This window comes from Theropithecus gelada, chromosome 15 (assembly GCF_003255815.1).
Source record: "Theropithecus gelada isolate Dixy chromosome 15, Tgel_1.0, whole genome shotgun sequence".
Classification (NCBI taxonomy): domain Eukaryota; kingdom Metazoa; phylum Chordata; class Mammalia; order Primates; family Cercopithecidae; genus Theropithecus; species Theropithecus gelada.
Genome location: NC_037683.1, coordinates 16,236,388 through 16,248,393, shown reverse-complemented (window position 1 = coordinate 16,248,393; position 12,006 = coordinate 16,236,388). Strand labels below are relative to the sequence as shown.

The window sequence follows — 12,006 nt, the reverse complement described above, 5'->3', positions numbered from 1 at the left end:
AAAAAAAAAAAAAAAAAAAAGAAAAAAAAAGGGGGAGAAATAGAATTTTTAAAAGAGCAGCAAGTGGTGAAACAGAAACATGAAAAAGCAGAACACATAGGGTTAAGGTATGATACAGGCTAGAGAATAATAATAGAGGGCATTATATACTACGGTAGGAAATTTGGATATTATCATGAAGGGAATGTGAACCCACTGATTTTTTTGGAGGGGTGGGGATGGGGAGGACAGGGTCTCACTTTGTCACCCAGGTTGGAGTGCAGTGGCACGATCTAGGCTTGCTGTAGCCTTGACTTTCTGGGCTCAAGCAGTCTTCTCGCTTTGGCCTCCCAAAGTGCTGGGATTACAGGGCTGATTTAGGATTTTTAAGCAGAGAAGTGACATGATCAGATTTATGTTTTAAAAAACATCACTTTGGTAACAGGAGAGGATAAAGATAGACAAGCAAGGAATCCAGCTAATAGGTACACATATATTAGTACTACCACATGATAATTAAGAAATTTTCTTGGGAGGCTGAGGCAGGAGGATGGCCTGCGCCCAGGAGTTCAAGGCTGCAGTGAATTATGATGGCACCACTGCACTCCAGCCTAAGCAACAGAGCGAAAGTCCGTCACTTAAAAGAAGAAATTTTCTGCTACCCCAGAAATTATCATCAGGGTATATAGCTTTAACCTCTACTTAAGTAGTAAAAAACTATACATTAAAAAGTTACAGAGTTTTATAGGGCCTAGTGAAGTGTGTAGAAATAGAGATTAATTTCAATAGTTGCCCTAAGAGCATGAAACTAAACATTATGACTATGAAGCAGATAGTGTCCAAGTCTCATTAGTGGAGTTAAATGAATTAATCCCAACACATTTCTATTACCAATTACCTGTTATCTCAAACTAAGCGGTCTGCCAAGAAAACAGTTTTCTGTCTGTACTATTTTCACTCTTGGGAGCTATAAAACCAACAAAATAACCTAAATAAGCTTTGGTTTCAAATTTAAATGTTTTACTTTCATAGAAGCCAATAGGCCTTTCTACTTCCAAGTACATGAGACATTCTCAAGACCCAGGCAGCAACCTACACTCTTGGATCATAAAAACACTTTAAGGATTCAGCTTGCTTTCAGTATCTCTTACTACCTGCTAGCCTATTAGACAATGAAGCTACATTTTAAAATATATTGGGGTTCTTCCCTACCCTTTCCACTAAACAAAAAACAACATCTAAAAGCAGAGTGGACCAATCTCCTCAACCTTCCATTTCCTTGTTGTATGTGAGATAACATGTAGGCCATTTTCAGATTAAAGGTATTAATCTAATCACTACAGAGAATGAGATAACAAAAATAATAATGGGTTACAAAGTTTACATACTCCTTATGAAGTTTTCAATATAGTTCCTAATTTCCTTTTAAGACACTAAATGTAAAGAAATTAGGTTTCTGCAGTCCACTTTTACTTGATAAGAGTCAAGTTTACCAAATGATTTCCTTATGTTCTTTCTGTTACTGACATCTTCACATATATACTCTTATTTTGCCAATAGATAGTAACAGGTACTACCAAAAGGTGGTACCGCAGATGCAATCAATGCAGAAGGAAAGTTTCCTCTCAACTCTTGTAAGCATTCTGTATTGCTAGGGCCTCTAGACTGGGTAACAGGAATTTCAGGAAGTATCTGTCTCACAAACAGGCATGTCTTTCCATAGATACTTAGTGCTTACCTTAAAACAAGAAGCTCGATACAGTAGTTGCACAACATGACCAATACTTGTTTTTGATGCCTGAGGAAATCTTGGTTCTAGTCTCTGCACAACAAAAAGTACCAGAACTTTCCTTGAGAGGGCAGAACCATCTTCCAATGCCAGTAATACCAGCTTCAAGGCCTCTTCTTGCATAGCTAAAAATATTAAAGGAACATAAGTTCATGACAAATGAGGAACCCATCAGATCATGTGTGTCACAGACATCTTTGGGTATTAGAGTTTATAGTGGCCCATTACCCATAATCTATATTTAATCAGCACAAAGAGGACATCACACGTACATAGTTTATTTAAAAGGTAATCAAGCAAAATAAAACATACTTTCCATAAATAAAACATTCTTCCACTAAATACCAATCAGAACACAAGTTAACAGAACTTAAAGTATCTTCTGTATTTAACAGTCAATTAGATGATGATAAGGTTAAGGTAAAAAAAAGTCATTTATAAAACACATAGCTGGGTGTGGTGGTTCACACCTATAAATCCCACCACTTTGAGAGGCCAAGGTAGGGAGACTGTTTGAGCCCAGGAGTTTGAGACCAGCTTGGGTAATATAGGGAGACCCTGTCTCTACAAAAAATGTTAAGTATTAAAAAAATTAGCCAGGCATGGTGGCATGTGCCTGTGGTTCCAGCTCTTGGGAGGTGAAGTGGAGGATCACTTGAGCCCGGGAGGTTAAAGCTGTAGTGAGCTGTGATCACGTCACTGCACTCCAGCCTAGGTAACAGAGACGGACCCCATCTCAAATAAATATATAAAAATTAAATACACAGAACTACTCTGACAATGATATGCAAAGGACCCACAGCACGCTTATAATAAATGGTATTGTTTGCATGCATGACACTGTTACTTTGCCTGTCAGAACTATTTTGCATATAATTTAAAAAATAATAGCCTCTGAATGCAAAACCCAAAGAAGGTATTAATTTCATTTATGTTGCTTTATAGCCAGGAATATATAGTATAATCTGAAGTTAATCATTAGAGAAAATCAGATTTCTAAATTAAGAAATATTCTGAGGCTGGGCACGCTGGCTCATGCTTGTAATTCCAGTACTCTGGGAGGCCGAGGCAGGCAGATCACCTGAGGTCAGGAGTTCGAGACCATCCTGACCAACATGGTGAAACCCCATCTCTACTAAAAATACAAAAATTAGCTGGGCATGGTGGTGTGCATCTGTACTCCCAGCTACTCAGGAGGCTGAGGCAGGAGAATCCCTTGAACCCGGGAGGCAGAGGCTGCAGTGAGCCGAGATTGCACCGAGCCGAGACTGCACCACTGCACTACAGCCTGGCGACATAGCGAAAGTCCATCTCAAAAAAAAAAAAAAAAAAGAAATATTCTGTAAAATACATAGCCTGTATTCTTCAAGAATATGTGTCATGAAAGTTCCAGAATAAAGACGACTAAAAAGAGACATGACTAAAACATACAGAAAGTGATCTTGAACTGGATCTTACACTTGAAGAAAATAAATACTATAAAAGATATTTTTGGAATAGTTGACAAAACTGGAATATGAACTACAAATTGTATATAGTACTGTATTGTATCATTAATTTTTAAAAATTTAATGAATGTAATATTGTTACATAAGAGAGTATCCTTGTTTTCAGGAAACACACTGAAGTATTAAAGGAACGGAGCATAAAATAAACAACCTACTCTCAAATGGTTCAGAAGAGAGGGAAAAAATAACAAATATGCCAAAATATTAGAAACTGCTGAATGTTGGTAAAGAATATACAAAAAATTCTCTGCATTATTCTTACAACTTTTCCATAAATACGAAATTATTTCAAAATTACAAATTACAAATACATGGTTATCAATCAAAACAATACAGCTTAAGAGCTGAAATATTATCTGGATTCAAAATACCAACCCTTTTTCTAAGTGAGGCTATTGAGGTCCAGAGAAGTTAAGTGTTTAAGCCAAGGTAACATATCTAGTTACCAACAAAATTGGAACTATAATGGCAAAAATCACAATTACTTTTGCACCAATCTAATAGAACCAAGGACTTTTAAAATTTTTTAAATTTTTTCTTTTTTCTTTCTTTCTTTTTTTCACCTCCCAGTGTTTCTCTGCTAGCAAGGACTTCTTTTAAAAACTGAGATAAAATTAACCATTTTAACTGCACAATTCAGTGGTATCTACTATATTCACAATGTTGTACAACCATCAACTCTAATTTAAGACATTTTCATCACCCCAAAGGAAACTCATTGCCATTAAGCAGTCACTGTTCATATACTCTATACACAGCCCCGGCAACAGTAGGCTGTCTGGTTTCTTTAATTTAATGTGAGTTTTTTTTCTTTTTCTTTCTTTTTTTTTTTTTGAGACAAAATCTCGCTCTGTCACCTAGGCTGGAGTGCAGTGGCACAATCTTGGCTCACTGCAACCTCCGCCTCCTGGGTTCAAATGATTCTTGCGCCTCAGCCTCCTGAATAGCTGGGATGACAGGTGTGCACCACCATGCCCAGCTAATTTTTTTGTATTTTCAGTAGAGACAGAGTTTTGCCATGTTGGCCAGGCTGGTCTCAAACTCCTGACCTCAAGTTATCCACCTGCCTCAGCCTCCCAAAGTGCTGGGATTACAGGTGTGAGCCACTGCGCCCAACCTAATGTAGTATTTTTGAAGCTCATCCACATGCAGCATATATATGCATTTATTCCTTTTATGGCTGAGGAATAGCCTATTTATGGACGTACTACATTTTGTTAATCCATTTATCACTTGATGGACATTTGGATTGTTTCCACCTTTTGACTATTACAAATAATGCTGCAATAAACACTTGTATACAAGTATTAGTTTGAATATCTGTTTTCTATTCTTTTGGGTATACACCTAGGAATAAAACTGCTGGGTCATATGGTAATTGTTTAACTTTTTAAGGAACTGACAAATTATTTTCCAAAGCAGCATACCATTTTACATGCCCACATTCTCCACATTCTCATCAACATTTGTTATGTTCCATTTTTTAAAATTATAGCTACTCCCAGCATTTTGGGAGGCCGAGATGGGAGGATTACTTGAGGCCAGGAGTTCTGAAGTTACAGTGGGCTAAAACCATGCCACTGCACTCCAACCTGAGCAATGGAGCAAGACCCTGTCTCTAAAAAAATGAAATAAAATAATGGCCAAGTGGGTATAAACAAGTATGTCACTGTGATTTTGATTTGCATCTCCCTAATAACTAAATACACTCAGGATTTTTTCATGTGCTTGTTAGCCATCATGTCTCTTCTTTGGAGAAATGTCTACTCAAGTTATGTGCCCATTTTTAAATTAGGCTGTCTTTTTGTTTCTGAGCTGTAGAAAAGAGATTTGACACCTAGTCTAGTGCTTCTTTAAAAGTAAACATCAGAGGCCAGGCGCGGTGGCTCAAGCCTGTAATCCCAGCACTTTGGGAGGCCGAGACGGGCGGATCACGAGGTCAGGAGATCGAGACCATGGCTAGCACGGTGAAACCCCGTCTCTACTAAAAAATACAAAAAACTAGCCGGGCGAGGTGGCGGGCGCCTGTAGTCCCAGCTACTCGGGAGGCTGAGACAGGAGAATGGCGTAAACCTGGGAGGCGGAGCTTGCAGTGAGCTGAGATCCGGCCACTGCACTCCAGCCTGGGTGACAGAGCAAGACAAGACTCCGTCTCAAAAAAAAAAAAAACAAAACAAAACAAAAAAAAAGTAAACATCAGAAACATCTAAAGGTAACATTCTTTAATTCTGTATGAAACTAGATTTTTGAAATATTTTAAAAATTTGTATAACGGAAAATTTTAAACATATATAAAAGCAGAGATAACTTGCACCCATAACACAGCTTTTGCCAGTCAGGTTTCATCTACTTCGTGCTCATTTTTGTAGTTTACTTTGGCTGGAGTATCTTAAAGTCCCAGACAATATATTACTTCATTCTTAAGTACTTCAGTATGTAATTCTAACAGATAAGACTTAAAAAATTGTTTTAATATAACACCACTATCACACCTAACAAAAGTAATATATTTTCTTTCTTTTTTGAGACAGGGTCTTATTCTGTCATCCAGGCTGGAATGCAGTGGCATAATTGCACTCATTGCACTTCCACCTCCTGAGCTCAAATGATCCTCCTGACCACAGGCATGTGCCACCACACCCGACTCATTTTTGTAGAGATGGAGTTTCGACATATTGCCCAGACTGGTCTCCAACTCCAGGACTCAAGCAATGCGGCGCCTAGGCCTCCCAAAGTGCTGGGATTACAGGCATGAGTCATCCCACCCAGCCACATTATTTTCTTAATGTGATCTGACATTCAGTCTGTTCTATTTTCACCCTTTGTCTCAAAAATGTCTTCTCAAAGTATCCAAAGTTCACATATTGCTTTTGATTGATGTATCTATAGGCTTTAGAAAAAAATCTGTATCAATTCTCCACCATCCTCTAACCCTCTCATTTAAAAGAAAATCCATTTCTTAAAGAAAAATTTTTCTGAAGTTTCCCACATTATAGATCTGATAATTTTGCATCGACAATATTTTTAATTTTTTATATATTATTATTTTTTGAGACAAGGTGTTGCTTTGTCACCCAGGCTGGAGTGCAGTGGCATCATCAAGGCTCACTGCGGTCTCAACTTCGTGAGCCTCTGATCTTAGCCTCCTGAGGAGCTAGGACCACCAGTGCATGCCACCATGCCCGACTAATTTTTGTATTTTTGGTAGAGATGGGGTTTCACCATGTTTCCCAGGCTGGTTTCAAACTCCTGGGCTCAAGCGATCTGCCCGACTTGGCCTCCCAAAGCTCTGGGATTATAGGCATGAGCCACTGTGCCCAGCCTATGATATTTTTAAGTATGGTCCTCTAGCCTCCTTAATTCATGTAAAGTTTGTTTGCTGCTAAGGGCACCTCTTATTCCATGCATCATGTCAAGATATACACAGTACAGGCCTATTTTTTTCCACTTTCAGTAATGCTAAGATTTATCAGTGGGTTCAGACTTTATCCATCTATTATAAATTTCCCCAGTTACCTCTCATCTAAAGGGTTTAACAGCCATAAATAATTCTTGTTGAAGCCCATTAATACATTTGGGGATGCAAAATTGTGATTCTTCTAATTGTATCATTTTCTAAATGTATTATTAGTTTGAATTCAGCTAAAAGAGGAAATGTTCCTCAATATGTAAGAATCGTTTTGTACATATTGTGTTTCAATGCATTGGAGTCATTCATTATAATGTTTAAATTGCCCTACTTACATCTAGTAGGAGCTCCTTCATGTTCAATTCTTTGTCCTTTCAACAAAATTGTCTCTCCCTTATCTCTTTCTCTGGGGGTCAACTGATCCTCCCACCTAAGCCTCCCAAAGTACTGGGATTATAAGCTTTTTTGCTTCCCCTCTCCCCACCCAGCACATGACTTCCTACCCCAGGACTGGAATAAGGCATTTACCCAAAGAGCCCTGCCTCTGTTTAGTGGGAAATGGTATATATGAAAGCCCACAATCTGGGTGTTAGGGTTATTCATCACTTCTAAGTATTTTCAGTGGACAGACCATGGACACTGGCATTTTTTAGAAATAGAAAAACAAATGAGTCTGTATTAAAATTGCCAATTCAAATTTAAGGCTGCAGGAGTTTTACTTAAATCTTTGATTTTATACTTGTATCTTTCCTTCTTTCTTTTTTTTTTTGAGATGGAGTTTTGCTCTTTCACCCAGGCTAGAGTGAAGTGGCATGATCTAGGCTCACTCAACCTCTGCCCCCAGGTTACAGCGATTCTCATGCCTCAGCCTCCCGACTAGCTGAAATTACAAACACCTGCCACCATGTCCGGCTAATTTTTGTATTTTTAGTAGAGATGGGTTTTTGCCATGTTGGCCAGGTGAGTCTTGAACTCCTGACCTCAGGTGATCCACCCGCCTTGGCCTCCCAATGTGCTGGGATTACAGGTGTGAGCCACGGTGCCTGGCCTTGTATCTTTTTTTTAAATGCTGAAAGTCTTGATTCTGGTGGCATTAACATAATTATTTGCTTACTTGTTTTATGCTACTGTGTGTCTGTTTAAGTTTCTAAATAACAATACCAGTAGAATTATGAACAATATGACAAATGAATATAATTTAGGATTTATTGTATATTCCACTAGGGATATAAAGGTCAAAACACTGTGTTCTAAAGTAACCTGGGCCGGGCGCGGTGGCTCACGCCTGTAATCCCAGCACTTTGGGAGGCCGAGGCGGGCGGATCACGAGGTCAGGAGATCGAGACCATCCTGGCTAACATGGTGAAACCCCGTCTCTACTAAAAATGCAAAAAATTAGCCGGGCGAAGCGGCGGGCGCCTGTAGTCCCAGCTACTCGGGGGGCTGAGGCAGGAGAATGGCGTGAACCCGGGAGGCGGAGCTTGCAGTGAGCCGAGATCGTGCCACTGCACTCCAGCCTGGGCGACAGAGCGAGACTCTGTCTCAAAAAAAAAAAAATAAATAAATAAAGTAACCTGAAATAATTCATTCTCGAATGGATATGCTACCAACTTGTTTTAGCTTTATTTTTAGGTATTATTTTAATCATTTTTAATTAAATTTTAAAAATATTTAAAGTTGTTTTATAATTACATAAAACACTTATGTGGTTCCAAAGTACAAAACAAGATAGAGTTGACAAGGTATAGCTTCTGTCCCTGTCTGCTTTCCCTTGATTCCTTGTTCTTCTACATACTGGTATTAGTCTTTTTTTTTTTTTTTTTAACCATTGTTTCTTTTGGAAAATTTAAATGATTAAGTTGGATTTTCTCCCTCCTTCTCTTACTTAGAAAGTACTATGCTGAGCACATCATTCTGGACCTTGCTTTTATTTTTTAACTTACCAACGTATCTGGAGGTCACACCCTAGCAGAATATATACTTCTTCCTCATTTCTTTCGACAGCTGCATAGTACTACACTGGAAGGATATACCACAGTTTATTATACTAGTACCTTATTATGCATAGGCATTCAGGTTGTTTCCAGATGTTTGCTATTACAAATAGTTCTTTTAAAACTTTATGCATTCTATACCTTCTGTTGTCTCTTTGGGATAGATTCCTAGAAGTGGGATTGCTAGACCAAAGGGTAAACACAGAGGTAATATTTTCAGATGTTGCCAAATTCCTCTCTTGCACCACTTTGCATGCCCATGACTACTGGATGAGAGTACCTCACACCCTTGCCAACAGAATTATTTTCAGACTTTAAGATTCTACCATCTGATAGGTGAGAAATGGTAATTTCTTGCATCTTTTGTCAATTTTTCAATTGGTTGTTGGTCTTTTTCTTCTGAATTTTTAGACGTACCGTATATATTAGTTATATTAGCCCTCTGTGTACATTTGTTACATAATTTATATTTTCCCCAGTTGGCCTTCTTTTACCTTTGGTTATAATTTTTTTGTGATGTAAATTAAACATAAAAATTATACAGTCAAATATCAATTTCTTCCCTTATTGTTTCTAGATTTTGAGTTAAAGTTAGAAAAATGTTCCCTACTCACAGGTTATACAGAAATACATTCTTTTATTGGTTTTTATTACCTATATAATTTATTTTTATTTTTAATAAGGATTTCTGACATGTTTGTAATTTATATAGTTTATAGAGAATAAGAAATGCATCTAATTTTGTCTTTTTCCACATTTTGATCTAGTTGTCCCAATATCACTTATTAAAGTTTCCTTTCCAAAAATAAATTCTACCCAAACTGTAGTTCTAAATCACAAATTTCAAACAATAAACCTTCTAGAAGAAAACACAGCAGGGTACTTCATAACCTTGGTATAGGTGAAGATTTTTTAAGACAGAACATAGATAACACTAATCATAAATAATTATCCCCTAAAAACGATTAAGAGTTTAAACATTTTTTTTCAGACCAAAAAACAGCTTACCTTTCTTTGGTTTATTACGTGTTCAATCTTAGGCCACTAACTTGGTTTTCTAATTTGTAAAACTGTAGCTATATTGCCTATCTTGATGGCAATTGAAGCTTAAATGAGAAATTTGTTTTAAAACACAAAAGCACTGTCTATCATATAAATTAAGATTAATAAAAACGGACTTATCTTGGCTGGGTACAGTGGCTATAATCCTAGAATTTTGGGAGGCCGGGCAGGCGGATCACCTGAGGTCAGGAGTTCAGACCAGCCTGGCCAACATGGTGAAACCCTGTCTGTACAAACAATAGAAAAATTAGCCGGGTGTGATGCTGTGTGCCTATAGTTCCAGCTACTTAAGGGGCTAAGTCAGGAGAATTGCTTGAACCTGGATGTCGAGGCTGCAGTGAGCCAAGACTGCGCCACTGCACTCCAGCCTGGGTGACAGAGTGAGACGCTGTCTCAAACAAAACAAAACAAAACAAAACAGCAATAACAACAACAAAAACAAATTTATCTTTAATTATATCAATATTTGTACATATAAAGACAGGCTGAGTCTCAGGATTCACTGAGCTTCAGAAATTGGCATCCTCAAGCCCCTTACTAATAAAAAAGGTAAGATAGTAACCTATCTTACCTGGCCCTAAAAACTGGCATCCTCGAGCCCTGACAGCGGCCCATAGATTGGCAGACAACTGCTGAGGGTTCTGGTGCTGTAATATCAGTTCTGTTACAGTTCTTTCTCCAAGGGAACGAGCTGCTCGCATGGCTCTTACACGACCTTCTTCTTCCACCAGTTGACAGTTTACAAGTGTCACCAGTTTCCTTTGCATTGGACGGCTCAGTGCACTCTGGTTCAAACTAGCTACACCTTTAGGAAAAGGGAAACAAAGGGAGCTAAAGTTTTTTCAATAAAAAATAAAAGTCAATTTTCATTATCTGTATTTAATGATTAAGCCATAATTCCTAATGAGTCCCTTGTAATGTGCTTTCATTTTCCTAACAGTATTCTGTCTCTGTTATTACATTAATATTATATTAATAATATTATATTAATAAAAGCACTATTAAACAATGAATTCAAATACTGTACAAATTTCAAGATGCAGTGACTCTGGTAAATTTTTTTTTTTTTTTAGACAAGGTCTCACTCCCATTGCCCAGGCTGAGCGCAGTGGCACGATCACAGCTCACAGCAATCTCAACTTCCTGGGCTCATGTGATTCTCCTACACTGGCCTCCTCAGTAGCTGGGACTACAGGCATGTGCCACCATGCCCACCTAATTTTTTGTATTTTTAGTAGAGATGGGCTTGGTCTCAAACTTCTGGGGTCAAGAAATCCACCCACCTCAGCCTCATAAAGTGTTCAAATTATAGGCATGAAGCCACCACGCCCAGCTTTAATTTTTTTTTTTTTTTTGAGACGGAGTCTCACTGTGTCGCCCAGGCTGGAGTGCACTGGTGCCATCTCGGCTTACTGCAAGCTCCACCTCCCAGGTTCATGCCATTCTCCTGCCTCAGCTCCTACTCAGCTCCCGAGTAGCTGGGACTACAGGCGCCCTCCACCATGCCTGGCTAATTTTTTGTATTTTTAGTAGAGATGGGGTTTCACCGTGTTAGCCAGGATGGTCTCGATCTCCTGACCTTGTGATCCGCCCACCTAAGCCTCCCAAAGTGCTGGGATTACAGGCATGAGCCACTGCACCCGGCCCCAGCTTGAATTCTTAATGACAATATTGGTTATTTTCAGAAAATAGGACAAGGTAATTTTCTCAATCTATACATTTTTCAAGGCATTTCTCAAGCAAACTCCTTTTCCACAATTTAATAGGGTATCCACATCAAGTCATTCCAGGTAAATGTACTACCAAGCCCTACTTATCAGTAAAAATGCATTTTATGAACTTACCTTTACCTCCACTTAGTGGTTTTAAGTAGAGTGCCAAATCCTCAACGCATTTCTTTGCAACCTCATAGTGTTTATTCTCACCTAGATTACTTAACTTAATTGACTGATGATCTGGTACCTTAAAAAAAAAAAAAGAAGTATTGCAGAAATATTCATTCAGCTCATGCAACTATTATTTATGTACTTGGTAATAATCTTGGTGAGTATAAAATTATAATGCATAGATACTACATGAAAGCCATTTAAGTAAAATTAAAGTCAAACACCTAGCCAAACTGCTTTCTATAAACCAAAAATGAGGCCAGTCATGGTGGCTCAGGCCTGTAATCTCAGCGCTTTGGGAGGCCAAGGAGGCAGATTAACTGAAGTCAGGAGTTGGAGACCAGCCTGGCCAACATGGTGAAATTCCATCTCTACTAAA

The 12,006-nt window shown here is 38.4% G+C and overlaps 1 protein-coding gene across 5 annotated transcripts in view; it reads right to left on the bottom strand.

Moving 5' to 3' along the window:
* Nucleotides 1–12,006, bottom strand: part of RC3H2 (ring finger and CCCH-type domains 2) — a 57,355-nt gene that overhangs the window by 33,680 nt on the left and 11,669 nt on the right. For all 5 annotated transcript variants that reach the window (XM_025359767.1, XM_025359771.1, XM_025359769.1 and 2 more), the window contains 3 exons: nucleotides 11,586–11,703; nucleotides 10,313–10,546; nucleotides 1,718–1,893 (listed from right to left, as the gene is read on the bottom strand). In XM_025359767.1, coding sequence (XP_025215552.1) covers nucleotides 1,718–1,893; nucleotides 10,313–10,546; nucleotides 11,586–11,703 — 528 coding nt within the window. The remainder of the gene's footprint in view (nucleotides 1–1,717; nucleotides 1,894–10,312; nucleotides 10,547–11,585; nucleotides 11,704–12,006) is intronic.